Source organism: Lipophrys pholis (genome assembly GCF_963383615.2).
Source record: "Lipophrys pholis genome assembly, chromosome: 6".
Classification (NCBI taxonomy): Eukaryota; Metazoa; Chordata; class Actinopteri; order Blenniiformes; family Blenniidae; genus Lipophrys; species Lipophrys pholis.
This window is the reverse complement of record NC_137629.1, coordinates 18,106,600-18,129,976: the sequence shown is the minus strand read 5'-3', so window position 1 is coordinate 18,129,976 and position 23,377 is coordinate 18,106,600. Positions and strand designations below refer to the sequence as shown.

Below are 23,377 nucleotides of genomic sequence, written 5' to 3'. Positions count from 1 at the left end.
TTTAAAATACACAGTTTAATATATAGAATCCAGAAAACAATGGGGGGAATGTGAGGTTTGTCTGGGTTCCAGCTCATGTTGGAATTGAGGGAAATGAGAATGTAGGTATATTGGCTAAACAATCTCTTAAATCATAAATTATAGAATTGCAAGGTCAGATGAGGGGAGAACACTAATTAAGAAACATATACTAAAAAGGTGGAGAGTACTGGGAATCACAGGAAGCAGGTAGAGATCTTTTTACAATACAGAAACAGGTTGGAGAGGGTAGAAGGATAGGAAGAAACCGGAAGGAAGAGATGATAATGACACAATTAAGGGTAGGGCATACTGGATTAAATGCGACACTTAATAAGATAGGAAAACATAAAGATGGCAAATGTGAACAGTGTGGGATGTTTGAAACTGGACAGCATGTCATGATGGAATGTAAAAAATATGAGGAAGAGAGAAGAGCATTAAAGGAAGCAATTGAGAAAACAAAACGTGTATTTAGTTTAATTAATATACTTAGAGCAGAAGATAAGGAGACAGTGAGGAGTATATTTAGATTTCTGCAGGGAACAAAAATAATAGGAAGAATTTAGGGTAAACTCTAGAGTGTAACTGCTTGATCTCGTTCCAACTTCAGCCCAGTTGATGGCGGTAATGCTCTTTTGAATAGGGAGCGAACTGCCGTAAAACACAAAAGGTTCAGAGGATAGACATAATAAAGAGTAGACGCCTTAAACTGGGAAGGGACACGTCAACAGCGCCGCCATCTTGGACCGGTATTGGTGGCGACAGTGGTGAATGAACATCTACGATGGAAAGAGCTACTCCTCAATCTCTAAGTAGAATTTTAAGTTGAATTTTAAGCTGATTTCCAAGCTGTTAGATTTTTTTTAAAACGTCATACATGTAGTTACTTTGTTTAGTGTGTGTTAATGTGCAGTATACACTTTGTTTAGTGTGTGTTAATGTGCAGTATACGCTTTGTTGTGTGCATTGATGTGCAGTAGACACTTTGTTTAGTGTGTGTTAATGTGCAGTACACACTGTGTTTTACTGGGCTGTCATTCATGTGAAATTGATTGACAATGTTTTGTAATTCATGTGAAATGGGTGAAGTCAATAAATTCTGAACTTCTTCAGCAAGACAGATATCGAAATTTATCTTGGATGAAATTTCCAGTGATATACCTAGCAGAATTGCTCTATCGTGATAATACTGTTATCGTGGGCAAATAGGTTACTGGCTATACTCAGCTGTAGTAATGGTTATAATAAAAATATCAATAATAATATAAGAATCCAGTAACTATAACACAATAATAAAAACTATAATACACTATTGTAAACAAACTCCGTTAAAATTGCTTAAGAATTGCGTGATTTATGACAACTGTAATAGTGTAAACGCATCATTCCTCTGTAGATGTAATGCGCTACAGGAGCGATTGCCAACGGTCCAAGATGGCCGCCCTGTAAACGCACCGCTAGTGGGCGGCAGCAGTCGATGAGGCGTCTACTCTTTATTATGTCCATGGTTCAGAGTGTTTGACGTTTTAGAATGAAACACGCCTTCTAAGTGTGAAACGTTATTTTCTTTTTTTAATTTCGTGAAACATTGTTTTTTGGAGGTTTACGTTAGTTTTAAAGTGAAACATTACTTTTAGTGTTTTTTTGTTGTTGTTGTTGTTTGTTTGCTTCTTTTTCCGTTTTTAGTTCGGGCTCCTCGGTGTGTGTGCAGCACTGAAACGTGTCCGGCGGAAATTGATCCCACGGCCTTGTCACGAAAACGATGGCAAGCGGCATCGGAAGTAAGTAATATTTTTCAGCTTTTGTAATTTCAGCTGTTATTTTAAAGAAAATGTTAGCAATACAAAACTTTGGATGGACCATTTCACCTAGTTTGAACGTAGACAGAAAAAACCCCGATACATTGTGGGAACTGTGTGTCTCCTGAATTTCTCCCCCCGATCAACGCCGCTAAGCTAATTTAAATATAATCTGTTTCCCGTGTTTGGGCTATAGCCACGTTAATAGTTGTATGTGAAATATAAACGCATTAACTAGAGGCGGTATGTGCTAATGTTTGTAGGAACTTTCTCAACGCTAAAATAGGAGCTAACTTGTAAAATCCCGCCGCTAACAGAGGCGAGCTAACTGTTGTAAATAATGTAAAGCGGCGCTGTCTCCGTTTTCAACCTTCACTGCATCACCACTGCAGAAACGTCAACTTTTCATTACCTTATAATCAGATAAATGCTTCCAGACAAAACCAAAACATAGGTGCAACCGAGAGACACATGACTGGGTCACTAATTTTGATGACAAACACTGAAAGTCATAGGGTGTTTTTTTTTTGTTTTTTTTAATGGTGTGCCTTGTTTTCACAATGCAAATTCAAATTGCTACCATTTGAAATTTTCTATAACGAGACCAACTACACTTAATGTATTCCTCAATCTTATTTGTCTGGATTTCAGCATCACGCGACTAAGCATTGTAATTTCGAGAGGGTTGCAGGTTATAACTTGTTTATAGTTATTCATAGCTGACATTAGGAAAATATCAGCAGAGATTAACTTTTGTGTTCTTAAGTTGGCTAGAGAGGATATTAAAGATATGCAAGTGGATGAACGGATGGAATATTGATACATTCAGGGTGACATGAACATGACTTGACAAAGGAAACCAAACACTTTATTAAGTGTGTGTGTGTGTGTGTGTGTGTGTGTGTGTGTGTGTGTGTGTGTGTGTGTGTGTGTGTGTGTGTGTGTGTGTGTGTGTGTGTGTGTGTGTGTGTGTGTGTGTGGCCTGCTTTCTCACCTATCAGCACATCTCGTCACCAACTTTTGCTGCTCATCATCAGGAGAATGTGCAAAACTTTCTTTGTAATTGGACTCGCAGTAAGATATCTACTTGCAGAACAGTAAATGTTTCCATCTTTATTAGGCTGGGCATGTGAAAGTAAATCAGAATATGCTATTTGTATTCCATCTATCTTCGATACCTCTTTTTTTAATCCTATTAAAGGTTGCCGGGTGCTGGAGCCAGTCCCGGCTAACTATGGGTGGAAACGTAGTAGTACACCCTGGACAGTTTTCCAGTCTATCACAGAGCAAACAGACAGGTTCACATTCACACCGAGGGGCAATTTCGAGTCACCAGTTAACTTCACATGCATGTTTTTGAACTGTGGGAGGAAACCTGCGTACATGGAGGAAACCCACGTAAACTCGGGGAGAACATGCAAAATCCACACAGTAAGCCATTATTCATTATTTGAACCTATGACCTTCTCGGTGTGAGGCAAGAGCGCTAACCACTGTTCCACCGGTAGGCCTGCTATTTCTTATATTGATGGGAAATAATTTCGGACACATGCTCTCTGTTTGACTGGTGGGACTGAGCACACCTGTGTTCAAAAATGTCTGTTTTTTGGAGAGGAGAATTGTAATGTGGAGAAATACATTCATGTAAATAGGATAAATAATGTAAGGCTGATAACATTGTCTCATGAAAGGAGTAGGACGTAGTGATCTGTCACTGTATAGAATTTCAAATTCACTGGACCTTCAAGAGGGAGGAGCAAGGGTGCTCTTTCCACCCCCTGAATGTAATGGTAGGAAAAACAGCCCAAATACATGCTTACTAATTTGATTTGTGATTTAAATTGGCCGTGGTTGTGAACGTGTGTTTGATTTATCTCGTTACCTTCGCCAATGAAAGTTTGGGTGGCGGAAGTTTATGTTTTTGTCTGTGTGTATTTATTAATTTTTTTAATTTATTGGTTTGTGTATATTTGGGTTTTACCAACTTTTCGCAAAGAACTATTAACCCAAATTGCATGAAATCTCCAGGGATGATTTGTCATCGTCCAAGGCCCAATCGATTAGATTCTGGGACGTTAACGCCTCACTGTTTCCGAGTAAATCCTAAAAAACTGCTTAAAAAAGGCCCTATACAAAGCAGATGAGAGAGGCACCTCATGGAGGAGAAAAGCGTCTGTTGCCATGGAAACGCTCAGTGCTTCACACAGTGATGTTGCATCGATATACGCTAACATGCTAGTAATGCTAACTTGGTTCTGCAAACAAATGTGGCGTTGGCGAAGGTCTGTGCTCTCCCGAGTGCCCGTTCTAGTGTTAACCATGTGATGGTCAACACAAGGATCCTTTTGCATTTTGATTAAATTCAGCTGGAATTTAATCCAGTTCGCTGCAATCCTACACTGGGTAAAATGCACTTTCAAATTTCATTGCTTCTTAAAATCTGTTTGTTTTTTTTCCCCTCACAGAACACAAGATTCTCAACGTGGGGCCGACTGAACCATGGTCAGTCAGGGAGAAACTGTGCCTGGCCTCCTCTGTTATGCGGAGTGGAGATCAAAACTGGTAAAAAAAAAAAAAAAAGAGTTTTAAATCACTGTCCTAAAATAAATTTTTTTTTCTTTTATCTAAAAGTAGAATTGTTTTTAGCCCAAAGAGAAAAAGCCTCCTTAACCCTTATTTTTTACATGAAGATAGATAAGATATTTATTCAAAAAGTGGCTTGTTACCGTCTAGAAAAATGGATGTTGTATCTGTTCTCAGGGCTACGAAGTCAAGCTAAATATAATCTGTATTGTGTGTTCATTATGGAAATATTCACTTGGGAAATGATCAGTTGGTATTGACTGAAAATATGATAAAATCACATATTCAGGTGAAGACGTTAATGTGTCTAAAGAGGAGATCGTACAAACCTGTTTCTTCTTCACATACTTTGATCGCAGATTGTCTTCCCGGGCTGAACTTGTCAGATTTCTCTCTGTTTTCCAGGGTATCCGTAAGCAGAGCCATCAAGCCTTTCTCAGAGCAAGGCCGTCCACCTGACTGGTTTTCCCAGAAAGTGAGAGAATTAGTCCTACGACTTCTTTTTTTTTTTTTGAATCCTGCTCTTTACAATATAAGTAATTCGAGGGAGCGTCTCTTAGTCCACATAATAATTAAGTTCCCCTTCTCTGTTTCCCAGCACTGCGCCTCACAGTATTCTGAACTTCTTGAAGCCACAGAAGCACCAAAGTCAGTATGACGACACAAAAACACATCAGTGTGCCGGGAGTCGGCGGTAACTTAAAGTGTGCATGCTCTGTTTCTCCAGGCGTAAGCGTGGTGAGAAGGGAGAAGTGGTGGAAACCATAGAGGATGTTATCGTTCGGAGGCTGACCGCTGAAAGGATAGAAGAGTTGAAGAAATTACTGCGAGACACACAGGAGCAGTACAGGTACTAACCCCTCACCGCCACTCACCCCACCCCCCACCCCCGAGGACGGTGATATACAAGCTTTAACCCTCCGTCCCCTCTGTTTTCCTGACAGAAAGTTGAAAAAGGAGGTGGATCTGATCCAGACGGGTCACATGGACTCCCAGGTGAAGGAGCTATGGGCCGAGATCACACTGTAAGTCTCTCATCTCTCTTACTGTAAATACTTTCTGATTGATCGGTACGCCCATGATCTCCAGATAAGGTCAGAGAATGCTTGTGGTAATCCACTGATTCAAGATTGGGTCAAAATCTGAGCATCCTTTTAGGGATCCTCTTAGTCCTGAGGGCTTCCTCACACATGGCTCATGAAGAAAACACAGATTGGTTCAACCCACTGATGTTTCTGGTGCCGACTTGGTTATTTAACGGATTAATCGTGGACACTTGGCAAAGAGTTGTTCCTGTTTGGTTGTACCACTTCAGATATAAACATCAGCTACAATTCATCCTACTATCACTCATACCAGTACTTTATAATTCCAGAAAGAAGAAGCAGGATGAAGAGGAAGCAGAACAGAAGAGGAAAGCTACAGAATCTGCATACCAAGGTAGGCTCGCTCTCACCCTGTTGAAATATCCAGATTTATTGTTGTGCAACGTTAGAATTGTGTTTATGTGATAGTCACTTTGTGGCAGGGTGCCAATTCCATAAAACTGTAAATGATTCACTGATGGTTGATGTCTAACTACACTTAAATATTACATTACTAAAACTTAAATTTAACTTTGTTGAGTGAAAAAAAACCTAACAATTGTTCATCTCCAGTCAAGCACAAGTCTGATGCATAATTTCCAGTCGGCTTCAGTTTTGTACCAGTTTATTTATAAGCTGATTAGACAGTCGGCTGAGAGTTTGATGTCAAGCTTCTGGTATCACCAGGCCGCACACAGGATCGACCCCAAAACCCGATCCTGGTGTCAATACAACAGTGTTGTGCTGTCGACTGCCACATACAGAGTGGCAAACATGTAAAATATTCTAAGAAAACAAATAACTGTGTGAATGAGTGTTTAGCAACACTTTTTAATCGAAGTTGTTTACAGGTTTCATAGAATTGCTGGATTTCTATCCTTTCCTTGCTTGGTTAATTCAGTGATTCCCCCTGTCTGATCCTCTGTCCACCATAGCTCGACAGGCCGTAAAAAACACACCGAAGCGTCTTTCTAGTGTGACCGTCCGCTCTCCGATGGGTGCCAGCCCCCCCACCATGGAATCTCAGACGGACTCCTCCGTATCCACACCACCCATGGATACAGGAAGTGTCACTTCGGACGACACCACCACCCACTCAGTCGTAAGAACGCATATGTTCTCACCTACTGGGCTTGTGGTAAAAGTTTCCCAATCTTTCAGGGGAATTGGATCCATTTTCATTTAGCATTATAACATTTCAGGATTGATTGCAGTCATTATGGCTTAATTATTATTATTTTTGCGTATACAAGAGCTGAACACTGCATTCCACAGTGTGTCAGTATGTCAAAACCTAAATAGCTGTCACTGGATGGTGCATCTATAAGCTAGATTAAAAACAATGAATAAAAAAATCCAATGTACATATTACCGCAAGACTATATTCAAATTTACAAACATATGCACTAAGAGGTAAGATTATATACAATGCAGTGTAGGAGGTAATACAATCTAACCAAAACCAATAAAATAGAATAAATATTGGCAGGAGATTGCACATAAGCAGCATTAAAGGGCTCATATCATACAACTTTTCAACACTTTCACGTGAGTCTTGTTGCTCCCAAATCGTTGTATTCAAAGTTTATTGCTACAAATCCAGCTTTTCCTTGATGTTCCTCCATTTGAATATCGGATCATCGGAGCTGCATTCAGAGTCTGCTGTGTCTGTGTGAGCTGGACTGGCTCCGCCCACACATGCCCATCTTGGGAAGAGGAGGAAGTACTTCCTCTGGTGGTGCCATGTGCCAGAGCAGAGCTGCCTAATTGTGGGAGGGTCAAAGGGAGGGCCTACCTTGATTGTGATTGGCTAAACCTCTGACGCTGCTATGTAGGGTTTGATTTCTGATTGGCTCGTTGGAGCAACACACTTTTTAACACTTTTTAAAATTTGAAACAAGCCAGAGAGAGAGAGGACAGACTGTCTTCACTTCTGGGACGTCATTCGCAGAAACCGATCCATTTCACTTTATAGATGATAGTGGGAGGAATTAAATAAAAAATGGCTGCTTTTTTTCTGCCAGGCCCACGGTGTGGGAGTGTTCCTCCCAGCAGCAGATCCTCCAGGACCGGGGCCCAAAGAGGGAGGCCTGACCGCCCTGGTAGACGACTCGCCGCAGAAAAGACTCCTCACACAGAAAGCCACGCCGCCGCCCTCACCTCTCCTGTCTGAATTACTAAAAAAAGGCAACCTCATCTCAGCCAGCCCTCGCCTGGTAAGAGACGGATTAGATCAGGTTGTAATAGTCAAAAAACGGGCTCTTGGAATTATATTATAATAAACAGCATTTGCAATAAAAAAACAGATTAATGCATCTATATACAATACTTTTTTTCTTTCTATAATGAATATGATAAATATGATATTTTGTGATGAAGTAGTTATTTTAAAAAGCCGATTAAACTTAAAAAGCGCATTGATGGTTTTATCCATTTTAGATTTTTCATTTAACAGTATGATGTAATTTGATCATGCAGCTGAAAGTCACTAGTTGAGAAAGTTCCACTTTCACGTTGAAAGTATTCACTTGTCAAAAAAAAACCCATTACCATCACAAGTATAATTCCACATATTGGTTAGATGACATGTGTTCTGTCAAATATATGAATGCTCTTAACACTTTAGCTGGGCGAGGTTGGCTTTTTCCAGACGGGTAAGTTACATGTAGAAATCCACATTTTGCTGTATTGGGTTGAGTCGCGACACGTGCAGTTACTCATGATAGATTATCGATGAGTTAACGGCAGAAATCTTGCTATATTATTCTGATCAGAAGTCATTTTGTTTTATTAGCTTGACGTGTTTTTCTCTCTGTTACCAGGTCGCAGACGGAGACTCAACAGGAAGCCTAACCAACGGGGTACAGACGGCCACAGCAGCTACAGCCTTACCACCCAGTCATGACATCATCACAGGTGAAGACACCTTGATTTAGTGTTGTGTGTGTGTGTATATGTACACCCTCACACACACCTGGACCACAAATATGACTCATTTCATTGCACATCGTGCGAATCTGAGCATCTGATCCCAAAAGTAACATTTGTCATTTTAAATGTTCTTTGCTTTCCTTTCTCTTATATGACAGGACGAACCATAAAAACACACGAGGAGTCGTCTTACGGCTTCTTGTTACATCCATGTGACTTTTCTGTTCATTTTAATCCCATCTGTGTAGCCCAGTTCTTGTCATGAATCACTGCTCAGAACTTTGTTGTGTCCTCACGTTGTCCCGCCCGTATGGCTTCCAGAAGGCGACGCGGAGGCAGCTGTCAAAGCAGAGCTGGGCGAGGAGACAGGCCTGGTGGAAGAAGACCTTGTAGCCGTGTCGTACATGGGGGACGAACTGGACCTGGAGACGGTGGGAGACATCATCGCCATCATAGAGGAGAAGGTACACGCAGTTTTCTTCTCGTGGTGTTCAAGAAACTCATCAGTCAGGCCCTGCATGGCGGACAAAGTTAATGGGGTTCTCTCTGACCTACGCTCATCCAATTTCCTCCTCTTTTTTTTTCCTTGTTTTTATTGCACATCAAGCCCATTTAATAAGACAAAACAACCTCATTTCAACAGTGAACATGGCTAGGACTGAGCAGAGGTTGGTGCTGTTTACAGATTATGGCTTAGTGTTCTTGGGGGATCCAGAAAAAACCTGTATTTAGGAATAATTTCATTGCCTTGTGATTTCCTAAAGCTAATGTATTATAAGCCTCACATATTACAAAATTACAAAACCAGGTTTTAACCCTGAAAACTCATCTACTTCTGAACTCATGGGACAAATACAGCATAAACGAGGGAGAATTTGATTTGTTGTTCTCCAACTAAGAAAATAAAATAGAGGAATGGGACCACTTGCTTTAAATATCACTTCCTGGCATCAACGTGTTGCAGTCCAGAAAGATTCAAGCTCCAATTAGACAATATTTCTCTCTCCAGGCCGTAATCACAAAAACAAGAAGGGAATACTTCCTGGACTAATCTCACTTTGATAATATGGCAAAGAGTGCTCATAAAGTGCAGGATCCAAAATATACTGGTGTGTATCCAGTGAAGAATTAAATTCTAAATGAGGAGAAAGACTTTTCAGTCATCTCCAGCCATCACTTCAGTCCGATAAAGACTGGCCCTCCAGGACCATATCAGAATTACACAGTTTCCTTATCCTCACCCAAATTGAAAGCCCAATTCATACTAAAGAAAGATGTATAAGAGTAGGGGAGATTTGTTCTTTAACTTACCCTGTGGATTAGAGAGGACACGGTTTGAACATTATTGTAAGATATTTCAAGACCAAATACCAACAAAATGTAAATACCAACATAAGAGAATTAAGTCCATAAGTCACCGTGTTGTCCACTAGAAGTATGGTTGATTGACTTACTCCTGAAAGTTTTTGAAAGATACGTTTCATCAGAATTTGAGGAAATTTTCTTGTTTATGACTCCAAAGTGTCAAAACTCAGTTCTTGTTTTTTCATCTAAACAAATGGAGAGTGAATCTGGAAAAGCTTGAATAACTAAAGCTTGACTCGGTTTGCAAACGGAATATTGTAAAGTGCAAAAACATATAAAGAAGTTATCTTTTATTTATGATTTGTGACGGTAAAGCAATTTTAATCACAGTTAATTTATTACAACATTCTAATGATCAGTCCTCACTCCATTAACATTTTGCCTGTTGTGTTTATGTTTCCTAACATAATATCAAATCATATTTGGAAACCTGCCGCAAGGGTTTCTGGGAAATCAAAGATGGCGTCACGGCAGCTCCAGCAAAATTATCAAGATTTGACAGATTCAGCCCAAACAAAAGCCAAATTTTCTCTAAGCAAGCGTATTCAAGCCACGAGAATACTTTTAAATGTTGTGAAAATGATTAATTGTTTTTCCAGTGCAAATCAAGATCTTGCGAGATTGAGTATTCAAACAAGATCTTGTGACGCAATGCTTTGGGAATCTTCGGGAGTTTCCGTGACCGCAAGATGTCAACAAATCCCAGGATGTTTTGAGAAATTTAAATGATAGTGACTTGCTGCTGTGTTTTTAAAAAAAAAATTTCAGCCAATAAACACTGTGGCTTTGTGAATACCAGCTCTTTATCCACGACATCTGCAGGTGTTTAGGTCTGAAACTCAGACCAGATTGTTCATGTGTGAAATGAAACAACTGGAGACTCTGCACATCGCTGATACAAACATAAATGTGTGTATCAAGTTTCAGAGCGAAGTGCGATTACTTGTAATGCCTGTGTAACAACAGGTTGATGACTCGGTGGAGGCTTTGGATGCGGCCGCGGTGGAGGCGGCGCTCTCTCTGTGCGAGGAAGCCGTCTCAGAGGGTCACACTCTCCCGGGCCCCTGGGAGACCCAGGAACTGAAGGCCTCAGAGCCCACACCCGCAGTTCAAGACCCCGATCCTGCTCAGGATGTGGCCACAATGTCGGCGCCGACCCCAGCCGGCCTGGAGACGCAGAGTCAGCTGGACACTAAAAGAGAAGAGAGGCTGAAGGGAAACTGCGAAGCACCCGAGGTGACGGGAAGTGACGTCACGTCATCCGTGACCTCCGATGATGGCGCCGCGGGAAGCGAAGCCACAGAGGAGGGCGCCACGGTGAAGGAGGCCACCGAGGCCACAGTGAAAAGTGAAGGAGAGGAGTGGAGCCAGCCTGAACCGAACTTACCCTGCCTTGGTGAGCAACACACACATACACACACACACACACACACTGAAGTCACGTACTTCATCTCTATCTTCTAAGTGTCCTCTGTTTTTTGTCCCACAGACTCCGAGGACAGCTCTGTGTCTGGGAAAGAGTCCAAGGTAACACTCGTATGTGTCCCTCCACATAAGAAGATCTATTGTCGAAAAAAGAAAAACACTTGCTTCACTCCCGTCCCTGTGTGGTTAATGCAGGATGTGAAGGAGGAGGAAGCGGGGAGTGAGGGCGACCCAGAGGAAGGGATGGAGATAAAGGAGGAGTGTGGAGACGGGGAGGGTCCGTACCTGTCGGAGGTGGAACGTGCTGCCAGCGAGAGTGAGGACGGCTACGGCCCACCTTCCCAACGCTACACAGCCGATTCACTGGCCAGCAGCCCAGCCTCTTCCTCCCAGCTGTAAGTGTCCAGGTGTTGGTGGTCCTCATATTATTTTGGTTTTCTGGCTCTACTGACTGTGGACAATCCCCTCATATTTTCTGCTGTGCCTTGGCTTCCTCTCTCTCTCTCACCTCTCTGCTTTAGCTCCACGTGTGGGGAGGACCAGGAAACTGTCCAGGCACAGAAGATCTGGAAAAAAGCCATAATGTTGGTGTGGAGAGCCGCAGCCAATCACAGGTGAGCCTCACACAGATCCCTCGCAGTCTTTTGGCCATAGTATTTACAATCACTTCCAGTTTCTTGATTATATTGGATTAATTCATTTTGAGGCATTAGGATTGTTGGTATTAAAAGTGCAGGATCTTTCCAGTAGTGGTTTCAGTTCTGCTCATCTTCTGTGTCCTTCAGATATGCCAGCGTCTTCTTACAGCCAGTTTCGGATGACATTGCTCCCGGTTACCACAGCATTGTACACAGGTGAGAGCACCTGCACAAACTCCTTTCTTAACATAAAGTCAAATACTCACACAGACTCATTCACTTAGAAATCTATACAAGACACATACTAAGGCAAACACATCCTCTTATCATCTTTTTGTCGATTAAAGATGCAAACTGTGTGTTGTCTCACGTCCTCCTCTAGACCGATGGACCTGTCGGCCATAAAGAAGAACATCGAGTCCGGTGTGATCCGGACCACGGCCGAGTTCCAGCGCGACATCATGCTGATGTTTCAGAACGCCGTCATGTACAACTCGTCAGACCACGACGTGTACCACATGGCGCTGGAGATGCAGCGAGACGTTCTGGAGCACGTGCAGCAGTTCCTGGCCACCCAGCTCATCATGCAGACGTCCGAGAGCGCCATCTCCGCCAAGAGCCTCCGCGGCAGGGAGGGGAACCGCAAACCAGGAGAGCCAGCTGAGAAGGTGGGTGTGGCACCGTCGGGGGGGGTCTGTGCTGGTCAAACGACTACTTGATTACTTTTACTGTTGATGGTTGGAGAGTGAACGTTTGATTTACTCCAAATATGTGTTGAGTTCTGCGGCTTTTGTCAGGATTGGACACTTTTCTGAAAGTGTTTGGTCACATGACCCCTGATCAAATTGTGAGCTGAGGTCAGCCAAGGGTAGACCTGCCTCGCTTCATTGAGAAGGATTCGCGTAGGCATGCTTTGTTTTGAAAACTCTTTTTACAGGTGCCAAACATTCTCAGTTATGTCTCAACATATTTCTGACGTTCTGAGAACTCTTGAAACTTTTGTTATTAACGGTTATTTTTATTATCATGGTGCTGATTGTCGTTGGATCAGTCACACCGTCTGAGATGGTCATAAGCCCCGTTTCCACAGTGCCCCTTGGTACCGGTTCCGGTTACTATCCGTAACCAGACGCATGTTTAACTCAAGTATTGACAAAGTAGAGTTGTGATCTAAAAGGTTTGACGTTGCATAGTGGAGTTTAACACATCAGTCTTTATCTCTGATCGTGGTATCACATGTTGAATAAAGAGTAAAGTATGATACTGTGCAGAGTTACAGTCACAATAGTGGCAGTGAGTCGTTTTCTGTTCAGCACTCAGGGGGCCAATCGTTGGATTGCTGCATTTTTTGAATCTAGTGTACGATGACGGTACTTGTAGACAGAATGTTTTAATGCCAAAAGTATACAGTGGGGTTTACATTGTGGCTTAAACCAACAAAAAAATGCTCAGCTGAGTCGAAGCATTAATTAAGGAAGTGTAATGCTATTGAACCCATGTCTGGATATGAGCTCCAGTTTATTATCATGAACATATAAGATCAAAGTCTGAAAAAGAAATTTCGAAGTGAAGACGAGCAAAACAATTTAAACATTGGAATTTTCAATTTTTTTTAAATGTAGAAAAGTTTAAACAAGTATAAACAAACAAAATAGGCCTGACCAAACATGACATGGAAATTATAACATTTCATGTCTCCATTGAACATTGAAATCTTTGTGTCAATATTTAACAAACCTGATAAGGTGTAGAGTAAAGTCAAGTCAAGTTCGCTTTATTTATATAGCACCTCACAAAGAGCTGTGGCTGAAGCCAAAGTGCTTCACATAATAGACTAAAAGAAATTACAATAAAAAAACTCTGACCCATAAAATCATTCAAACTCCACGCTACTGTATATTACAAGACACACACTCACTATGTACACATTAACCGGACACTCCGACAGGTACGCCCACCTGTTCAACTACTTTGTGATCTAAATATCTCATCAGCCATGTATGATTTAAGTCAGTACCAACCTTTTTTCTTGAGGGACCTCAAATCTTTACTTGTAAACTTTGGCGACTCTCTAGCACGGCCTGTACAGTTACAGAAATACATTGCAGTAACCTCATAACACAATACATGTAAAATACTGCTTCTTTGTCCTTTTCCCTGAGGATAAACTCTTTGGGTGTCCCACTCCGTCCCCGGGTGTTTGTTGGACTCATTCCTATTCTTCTTGAACAGTTTCAAACTTTCATTCACCAGTTTTCCACTGCAAAAGATGCGTTCAGCTCTAATTTTGTCCATTATTTTTATGAAGCCATATTCTTATTTTGGAGCGATTCATCTTTGTCTGTAACAAGACGCTCCGCCATTTTTTTCTCCCACTGCTTACTTTGCTAGCCTACCTTTGTGGATTTTGTTTTTAAATAGATTTTTTTAATAAATATTACACTTTCGATGTAAACGTGGAAAATTATTAGTTTTGTGACATAAATGAGTTAAATGCTGACTCACTTTTTTCTTTTAAAGACATAAAACATTTTTTTTATACCCCTTACAATCAAGAGGGTTTGGCAACCCGCCCATCAATGTTTGGCTCTGGTTGGGAATCACTGATTTAAGTGACTTTGAATAGTAGTTGGTGCCAGATTGTCTGATCTGAGTATTCTGAGTGTATTTTCACTTGTAACCATCGTTATAGTTTAAGGAAAGTTTGTCCCAGAAGAGAAAATGTCCAGTGAGCAGCCCTTCTCTAAAGTGAAATGCCTTGTTGAAGCTAGAATGGACAGACTGTTCTAAAATGATAGAAAGACGACAGTGAACCATCGGTTACAACCGAACTGTGTAGAAGAGCATCTGAACACGGGGAACCTTGGAGCTGATGGTTTACCGCAGCAGAAGATCACACCAGGTGCCTCTGTTGTCAGCTGAGAACAGGAAACTGAGGCTGCAGTTCAGACCGGCTCACCAAAACTAGACAATAAAAGATTCTATTCAGATGGAGGAGTCAGAGTTTGAAGTTATGGATCCATCCAGCCTTGAATCAGCAGCGCCTGCTGCTGCTGATAGTCTAATGATGTGGAGGAGGTATTTTCTTTGCACATGTTGAACATTGTTTACACTCCAGAGTCTGCCTGAGTATTGTTGCTGACCATGTCTATCTCTTTATGACCTCTATGTACCGTCTTCTGATGGCTTCTTCCAGCAGGTTAACACACCAGCTCACATCTCGCCACACTGATTTCTTGACGTGACGATGAGTTCACTGGACTCGCTGACCTCCAGTTACCAGATCTCTGTCTAACAGATCCCCTTTCAAATATAGTCGACTTCAAACCCAGTGCAGGCCAGGTGTACCTAATATTAAAGTGCCTGGCACTGGTATATGTTTATATTTAAGACGGTATGTTGCTACAAATTCTTTTATGCTTAACATCAGGTCAGAGGAGACAAAGACGTGCCTGCACGTCGCACAATGATACCTGATGTTAAGGATCTGATGGTTTTTGTGTTCTTGTGACCAAGTAAGAACTCAGTATGACAATTTTTCGGCCTCGTTCTTCACTGGATCTCCTGAATGCATAGTTGATCCGAAGACAGCACTGATGATACGTGTGTGTGTGTTGCATTTCCATCTGATACGGTGAGACTACTTGCTGATGACTGTTAATCTAAAGTGAAATGGGTCAAGTTGTGGCTCCTCTCTGTTCACAACAAGGGACCCTGGTCTCTTCTGCATCCGGAGACAATAATCTCCTCTTACCTGAACAATATGCCTCAGTATGTAAAGTGCATCCCACTCCAGTCTTCTCCTCAGGCCCGAGTGTTTCTGAGCTCCCGTCATGTATACGAGTCCAGCAGGTTTCTACTAATTGCACTCAGGACACAATGAGCTTTGTCATAGAGTGCCAATTTGTCTCTCTCCCCCCCCTCTCCTTGGATTCACATGAGCGTCTCACACACACTCTGCTGTACACATGCCACAGCGTCTGTTTCAGTGGAATAACACTTTTAACCTGCCAGCTGGTTCACCTCCTGCATGATTGCTGCAGCTCTCCTCGCTGACTGCCGTCTGTCTCTGACTCATGTCGTCTGTTCCCTTCTGTCCTCCTGTCTGATTTCTTTCTTCTTCTTTTTTTTATTTAAAATTTTTTTATTTCCACGGGCGTGATGTCTGCCTCTTCATTTTTTGAACTTAGGTCTTGGGAATCTTTGCTGCTCATTGCATTTTTGATTAATTATGGCAGTCTAATTTAAAAAAATTAAATAAAATAAAGAAAAGAAAAGAAAAACATCCGTGAATTTGCCATTTGTGAGTACATTTCGTTGGTCCACGTTTGACAAAAAAGTGCAAAATATATGAAACTATTGAATATTTGATTGGGTGTTTTGATAAAGTGAACGAGGATGAGATGAGACTGTGAAAGCCATTTCAGGGATTTGTGTATGCACAAACAAAAACACCCCTAAAGAAACATGTGATCTTCCATTAGATCAGTGAAAAGCTTGATACGGAGCCAGTAAACGGTCATAAAGACGTCTGATGCGTCTCTAAAGTCCCTGTTTCCTCTAAATCCCCTGTCACTCACTGTTTCCCCTCTGGCTGTTGGAGTGTGTGTGTGTTTGTGCACTGGTCGCTTCAATATGATGTGAAGGTGTCCATGCTGTGCCCCCGGCGTGTTTGACTCCCGACTTGTATGAAACTTGCTTTCTCACGCACGTGTGCCTTCTCTTTCTCTTTCTCACTCCGATGTTTGTCCTCCTACAGGACAGTGTCCCAATGGCCTCTCCTGCTTTCCTTCTCTCTCTCTTTGTAAGTATTCAGGTCCTCGCTTCGATTTCACAAGAACCGGGCCACGCTCTGCACACGCTTGTCTCAACGCACACACACACACACACAGTGACACACTCAGCACACATCTGTCTATGCCTGTAATCTCTAATCTTTTCTCGCTCTCTCTCTCTCCCTCCTCATTTCCGTTTGTGGCCTTCGCTCAAACAAAACAACGTCAATAAGAAGTGAGGACTTAAGTCATTTACAGGATCTGGTCAGAAATAAGTTATAAAGTAATTAAATGTTCAACAAAAACCATTTTCATATAGTGGAACTAAAATGTATGTGGGATACAGTTATCTGCTCCTCCATCGTGACTTAATCCGCTAATCGATCTCAGCGATCATTTGACCTGAATGTTGTTTTATTGAGTCAGCTGCGGTTGGTGATTTGAGAGTCTTTCAGCAGGAAACTGAAGCAGTTACCCCCCCAGTGGTGTGCAGATGTGCGTGTGAGTGTGTGTGGGGGCGTGATGTATCATGTGAAGTGTGTTGATACAATCAACGTTTGAAATACCCTCTGTAAAGAGAGTCTGTGTCCCGTTCTTAAAGCTGGTTTATTATCCTGCAGAAGGCTGTTTGTGAGGAACAGAAATATCAAAATGGGACATCATTTAAGAAGGGATGGTGTTTCACCAGTGTGGGGCGATATCTAGAGGTTTCTGTTGTGATGCCTCCTGGAGGTGGAGCTTAGAAGAATCTCAGTGAGAGAGTGTGAGAGTTTAAAACGGCACACAGAACAGAGCTGGAACAATGTGAAGTGCTGCTTTCAGCTGCTTTCAGAATCCAAACCGCACTGAGAGAAAGACGAGTGTGGGAGAATGTGGTTGTGAATGGAGAGCATCAGTTCAATTTGTTCAGAAGTCACCAAATGAAGCTCGGAGAGAAAAGTCCTGTTGTGAAACATGGTGGAGGCACCATAATGCTGTTGGGCTGCTTTGCTTCTTCTGGTCCTGGAAGCATCAAACGTATTCAAAAACATGAGGACTTTATAGCATGAAATGTGTGAGAAAACGTGAGTTTTGCCTCTGAAGTTTTGAGCAGAATGATGAGCTCACGCTCTCGTCCACCCACAAAGGATTTTTATTTTATTTTTTAAATGATCAACTTTTGGTGGGAGAACTGTGAACCTATCATAGCTTGCACGCATCACAGTGGAAGAAAGTTAAAGCAGTCAGGCGCTGGAAGATTCTTAATGAATACATGACATCGCGAATTCGCGACATCAAAATATTAGTGACGGCTGCCCGACAATTAGTTCTGGTCCTAAATGGATCCGTTCACAATACTGGGGTCTGTATCCTGCGTCTCTGGAGTCACATGGGACTCTTTAGCCCCTCTAGTGGCTCCATGAAGCTTAAAGCATGTCACATCCCACAAATCGCCTTTTATTTCTACCGATTAATGTTTTGAAATGCACCTCTTGGTAAGCTTTGGTTAAATCCAGATAAAGACGCATCAGAGGAAAATGGTTTCTTTGAACATGGACGGACTCCTTTTCTTTCATTGCTGGTTTACCTGCATGTTTGATATGTGGAGAGAAACAACAAACGCTTCCGTTGAACGCTTTGGAAACAGCCACTGGTACAGAAAGGGTTCAAATAGCTTTCCTAAAGAAGGCAAAAAAAGAGCTTTAATGGCAAAATCAGCCAGAATGGCTGGAAAAGCTGCGACGGCCAAAAACTGCTGAAATGCCCAAAATAGCTAAAAACACGGGAAAATAAATAAATGGGACAAATCTGCTAAACAAATCAAAATGGCCAAAAATGCTCAACTGCTACAAAAGCAAATAAGAAACACACAAATAATTTTCCATTTTATATTGTAGTCATGAATCGTCAGAAATACTAAGTCCAGTTTTTGTGTTTAGCCAAACTAGAGTCCCACAGAGAGAGCTGTGTTAGTCTTGTAACTAAAGGCTCCAGACCACTTCTATGAAAACGGTTTGTGTTTGCGGGGCCCTGCACGAGCGCCCCCTGTAGATAAATGGAAGGCGCTTCCCGTCCAGAGAGCAGGCGCCCAGAGAGCAGGCGTCTTTCAGTCAGGCTCTGCAGCCGAAGTGATGGCGAGTTGAAAGACCGCTCCGGACACGGCTATAGTCCACGCTCTCTCTCTACCTCCCTCTTACACCTTCTCTCTCTGCCCACACTGTTTCTGACACCCTTTATGTTCTGTTCACACACACACACACACACACACACACACACACACACACACACACACACACACACACACACACACACACACACACACACACACACACTCAGGCTCCAGTAACCTGTCATCACCCAAGCTTCCGTCGACCTTCGGTTAATGACCCCATGCCGGTTTCCTGTTTTGTTTCTTCTTCTTCTGTTGTCCCCTCCTGTTCACGTGCGGTTGTCCATGTTTCTGCATGTTCTAATTTTCTTTTCTCCTTCCTTTCTTTTCGAAGTCCCCCCGTTCTTTTGGTCGCCATTGTTCTGTTGAGTTTCTTCATTTCTGTTCTTCATTTGGGGAGGAAGCCCTCTGAGGCCGACTGTGCTGTGTTGTTGTGCGGAGCTCAGTCACACGAGGAGGCCCCGCCACAGGGCCTCCCTGCACTCTGTCCAGCTGACCTTTGACCCCGACAGCCCCATACTAAATCGCTCTCGCTCTCTCTCTCTCTCTCTCTCTCTCTCTCTCTCTTCTGTCTTTGTCTGCTGCAGGACGGAGGCACCAGGGGTCGCCGTAGTGCCATGGAGGCCGACCTCAAAATGAAGAAATAGAGACGCCTAAAGACACAATAAGAGCAGAGGTTGGAAGTAATTACATACTTCTATTTTTGGGGGGGGCGGGGTGGGGGGGGGGGGTGAGCATATGAGTGAGATCCGCTTTGTTTCCTCCGTTCAGGAGGTTAATGTGCAGCGTCACTTTACCCAAATGTCTCTTCAGCAGGCCGAGCAGCAGACCTCACCTGCTGACATCACAACAAGGACTTTGTGGAACGAGAGGAAGACTTTCACCAGCAAAAAAAAAAAACATTTTTCCGGGCTCCCGTGAAAAAAGGACGGGTTAAGCTTTTAAGATTCATGCCGAGTCGCGGCTACGTCCGTTCAAGGTCACGGATTGTCCTGTCGACTGTGTGTTGCACCAAACTGTGCCCAGACTGAATAACACTACACAGCAGAGTGCACAGATCAAGACCGAATCTGTCTGATTGCAGCTGAAATGTTCAAAACAAGGTTGTCTTGAAGTATTAAATAGGTTGAATTGATTTGTCCCCTTCACAAATTCTAATGTTGGTTCACATCTTCTCTGTTTAGTAATAAATGATCACATTGATGAACTCTTTCAGCCAACAGTGGTTGTTTCAGAGCGTTAAGTTACACAAGCTTTCCAGTTAAATGGCTCTTTTCTTTAAGCTCGAGGGCTTTAATTACGGACAAGGATGCCACAATTAGTGTCACAACTACAAATTAACATCACACACACAGCTGAAATGGGCTTCATCATAGTAAATGCTGTCTTTAGGTACATTACCACTGTATGAGACTGCAGATTGCCTGAAAAGCACCAAGGAACTGAGCCACACTTCATAACTCACATAATGTTAGTTTGACGAATCACCTTAACCTGGAATAAACGTCGCACAGTTTCACGTAGTGGCGAAACGAATGGCTGCCCCTCCCCCCCCCCCCCCCGGAAGGTAGAAAACAACCTAAAACCCCACGCTCTGCGAGTTCATGTAAACACAGGCGTCAGTTAATGGGCTTAAACAAGGTCGAGGCAGTTTATCGCTGAAGTAGTGTTGATACACCGCCCGACTCCCAACGCGTCACTTAGGATGTAGCCAGCGTGTGCAATGCGATGTAAATGGCATCAGAGATGTGTTTGTACTGGGTGTTAGATGGGAGGACAAAATCACCGTTTTGTACCTGCGATGGGTCGTGTAGTTTTGTGTTTGGGTAGCTGATACATGTACATGTGTTCTGTTGTACATTTGTTAAATAAAGATTGTATCTAAACCTACAGTAGAAAGTGTGTTTTCATGTGCACGTATCTGGATCGTAGGGTTGAACCAATGCAGTGGGATGAGCACCAGTCCCCAGATGACACCGTTTTCATGAACGAGCTTGAAAACATCTAAAGAATCACGTCGCATGTACTGTGTAGATACAGTACTTCTCTGAACCATGGCTCAAAGATATTTCAATACTTTTAAAGTCAGTGTACAACTCCTCGCCGAGTCATTTACAGAAAGGAGATACGTTGAAAAGCACCAGACTGACCACACTCATATTTCGCCACTTCTTGCTTAAAATGTCTGAGTTGGACACATTTCTCAGTGCATTTCCTTCTAAGCAACATATATTTTATGGTTTTGTAATTAAAGTGCGTAATGTTTTGCTCAGGCACAGTTTGTGGCTCCTACAGCGTTCACAAATGTGTAAATGAACGTTCGTAGTTTCATGCACAGAAAACTACCTTTAACTGACAGATGTTACACTTTAGTCACCTGCAGGGGATTAATGTTCCGTCCTCAAGTTAAATATAGCAATTCTGCCTAAATAGACACTTGATTATATACAATTTTTGCTAAAACTTAACGGATTATACACATTCATAAGCTGTGTTTATTTTGAAGTTTAACTAATTCTACCCAGTAGAATCTGGGTTAAAAAAAAAAAAAAAAAGTCAAATGTTGCAGATCCGTTATCAGTGCTCCAAACATTTCTACAATTATCCATTTAAAACTACTTGGTCAATAGTTTTAACACAAAACAGTGCAAAAAATGTTACTTAAAATAAGTTACTTAATAATCAGTTACTGGCACACTACTGGTAAAAGTATTGGTATTCCCAACTAGTGTGTAAAGAGGAGCCGTTCATTATAGTATCACAGCACACACACCACAACGGAATTGTAGAAAATATTTATTTTAGTTTCATAAATAAACAGCAGCACACTTCAGGAGTGAGGCCCGCCCATTCCTGGTGAACACAGACTGTTCACACACACCATCATTCTGTGCAAAATTCTGTGGGAATTAATGTTCATTACAGTAGAAGAACAACCTCGTCTAAAAGTCATCCTTACACAGAACAATCCACTTCCTGAGTGACAATATAACAGACTTTCCAGTGAATCGTGTCCATCCGACGTTGAGCTTAGTTAAAATCGTGAATCACCGGACTGGCAGAGGAGTAGAGCTTCCTCTTCACCAGTCGGTACTCGGGTCTCAGCTTCAACGCCTTGCTGCCGTCGAAGATGTGCTTGAGCGGCGGCCAGCCGTCGTCTTTATCCGCCTTGAAGATCACAGACAGCTCAAATGTGGAGTTGATGGTGGGATCGGGGATGAAGCTCCCCGCAGGCTTCAGCCCGTCTTTCCTCTCCACGTAGATGTAGATGGAGGCGCCCCGGAGCCCGCAGGGCTCATCGGCAGAGGCTCGCACCACGTCCAGGCCCACCCTGGTCGTCAGGTGGCGAGGCAGCAGCAGCGCCTGGCAGTGCAGGGTGGACCCTTTGGCCTCCGTCAAGTGGCGCTCGATCTGCCTGGTCACATCCTGCTGGAGGAGCCGGAGTTCAGGCTCCTGGCCTGCATCCAGGTCAGCAACTGGAACAAGAGCAAGAGGGATGTTTAAAAAAAAAAAAAGTACACCAACAAGATCATTACACAGAATCAACTGACTATTCTAGTGAAATTGATTGAGATTAACTTCCTGTTCAGCAGTGATTCAAGTGTTTGAGAGCGAGAAACACTTTGAGTCATCAGTAAGAAGACTTGTTATCAGCAGAAACGGTGAGCAGCTCAGCAGCAGATCAGCTGATTCAAGACCTGAGTCAATTGCATCAGACGTATCTCAGTCAGACACTTGATACGTATTCATCCGCCAGGTTTTATAGTTCCCGTTCAAACTTTTATCTTGACGCTCCTTACAATGATGGCGCATCAATGTTGACATGACCTTCTGGTCCGTAGTTACATTCCGTTTCAGTTTGCAACAGTTAACTAATTCATATTAGTCATTAGTAGAGGAAAAAGTGTAATTTTTCATTAAAGGGACTTACAGGGCGAGTTGTTGTTGTCGCTCTCCCCGCAGCTCTCGACGCTTCCGCGCCGGGCTGAGCTCGTCCCCCGAGCCGGCCGCTGGAACAGGTACTTCCCGATCATCTCTTCTTCCGACAGAACTCCGTTTCCAAAGAGCAGAGCCGTGCTATACACCATCCCGAGTCTTGTTTGTGTAGCTCCCGTTTCTCCCTCATACGCTTGTTCCGTGTCTTCTCCATGTAACAGGTTACGGCTGGGCCGAGCGGCTCGCGATGCGCTGCGCTGCTTTTATAGCCGAGCTGCCGGCCATCGCGTCAGAGGCGTGTGGGCGGGGCTTCGAGAACGTTCCCGGAACGCGAGCATCACGCAACCTGGCAGGAGATTTCACAGGTGAGACGACACATCTATCCCTGGAGGAAAACACGTTTCACTCTATACGTTTTAATCAAACTTAGTGAGATCCATCCCTCTAACCTTGAGAAAAACTGGGTCAATTTCTCCTTTGAGTTCATTTATTGTGATTTTGTGGAATATTACATTTAAATCTCACATAAAATACGATGTCACTGACCTGACGCTTCCAATGTTCTCCTGTGTTCTACTGTGAGAACAAAATGAAACCTCAAACCAATCAACTCTATGATATAGGTTTTTTTTTTATTCAATGTAAAAACATTTGTACAGCTTTAAATAAG

The 23,377-nt window shown here is 42.7% G+C and overlaps 2 protein-coding genes across 8 annotated transcripts; one reads left to right on the top strand and one right to left on the bottom strand.

The window, feature by feature from the left end:
• The first annotated feature begins 1,474 nt into the window (after window positions 1-1,474).
• Window positions 1,475-20,657, top strand: brd8b (bromodomain containing 8b). Of its 7 annotated transcripts, none has more exons than XM_080465692.1 (19): window positions 1,475-1,802; window positions 4,286-4,382; window positions 4,809-4,878; window positions 5,002-5,051; window positions 5,131-5,253; window positions 5,348-5,428; window positions 5,779-5,843; window positions 6,424-6,590; window positions 7,513-7,704; window positions 8,311-8,404; window positions 8,741-8,883; window positions 10,751-11,180; window positions 11,274-11,311; window positions 11,405-11,604; window positions 11,731-11,823; window positions 11,995-12,063; window positions 12,230-12,515; window positions 19,359-19,447; window positions 19,585-20,657. In XM_080465692.1, exons 1-18 carry the CDS (start codon window positions 1,784-1,786, stop codon window positions 19,416-19,418), a joined length of 2,277 nt encoding a protein of 758 aa, XP_080321818.1. In that variant the 5' UTR covers window positions 1,475-1,783; the 3' UTR covers window positions 19,419-19,447; window positions 19,585-20,657. The 7 variants fall into 7 exon arrangements, with proteins under 7 accessions (XP_080321818.1, XP_080321819.1, XP_080321817.1 ...); XM_080465693.1 differs by having other exon boundaries at window positions 1,494-1,802; window positions 19,359-19,454; XM_080465691.1 differs by having other exon boundaries at window positions 1,534-1,802; window positions 11,274-11,320; window positions 19,588-20,657.
• Window positions 20,658-21,556: 899 nt separating this feature from the next.
• LOC308110683 (DNA damage-inducible transcript 4-like protein) lies at window positions 21,557-22,940 on the bottom strand. Its single transcript, XM_080465141.1, has 2 exons — window positions 22,703-22,940; window positions 21,557-22,247 (listed from the first exon to the last, which is right to left on the bottom strand). Exons 1-2 carry the CDS (start codon window positions 22,857-22,859, stop codon window positions 21,802-21,804), a joined length of 603 nt encoding a protein of 200 aa, XP_080321267.1. The 5' UTR covers window positions 22,860-22,940; the 3' UTR covers window positions 21,557-21,801.
• Between the last annotated feature and the right edge of the window lie 437 nt (window positions 22,941-23,377).

Excerpts from the sequence above, each read along its gene's own strand:
- brd8b (XM_080465691.1), top strand. Across the intron at positions 7,705-8,310 it reads TCTCAGCCAGCCCTCGCCTG|GTCGCAGACGGAGACTCAAC; the intron begins GTAAGAGACGGA and ends CTCTGTTACCAG. Across the intron at positions 11,321-11,404 it reads AAGAGTCCAAGGTAACACTC|GATGTGAAGGAGGAGGAAGC; the intron begins GTATGTGTCCCT and ends TGGTTAATGCAG.
- LOC308110683 (XM_080465141.1), bottom strand. The coding sequence starts at position 22,859 with ATGGTGTATAGCACGGCTCTGCTCTTTGGAAACGGAGTTCTGTCGGAA. Across the intron at positions 22,248-22,702 it reads CGACAACAACAACTCGCCCT|TTGCTGACCTGGATGCAGGC; the intron begins GTAAGTCCCTTT and ends CTCTTGTTCCAG.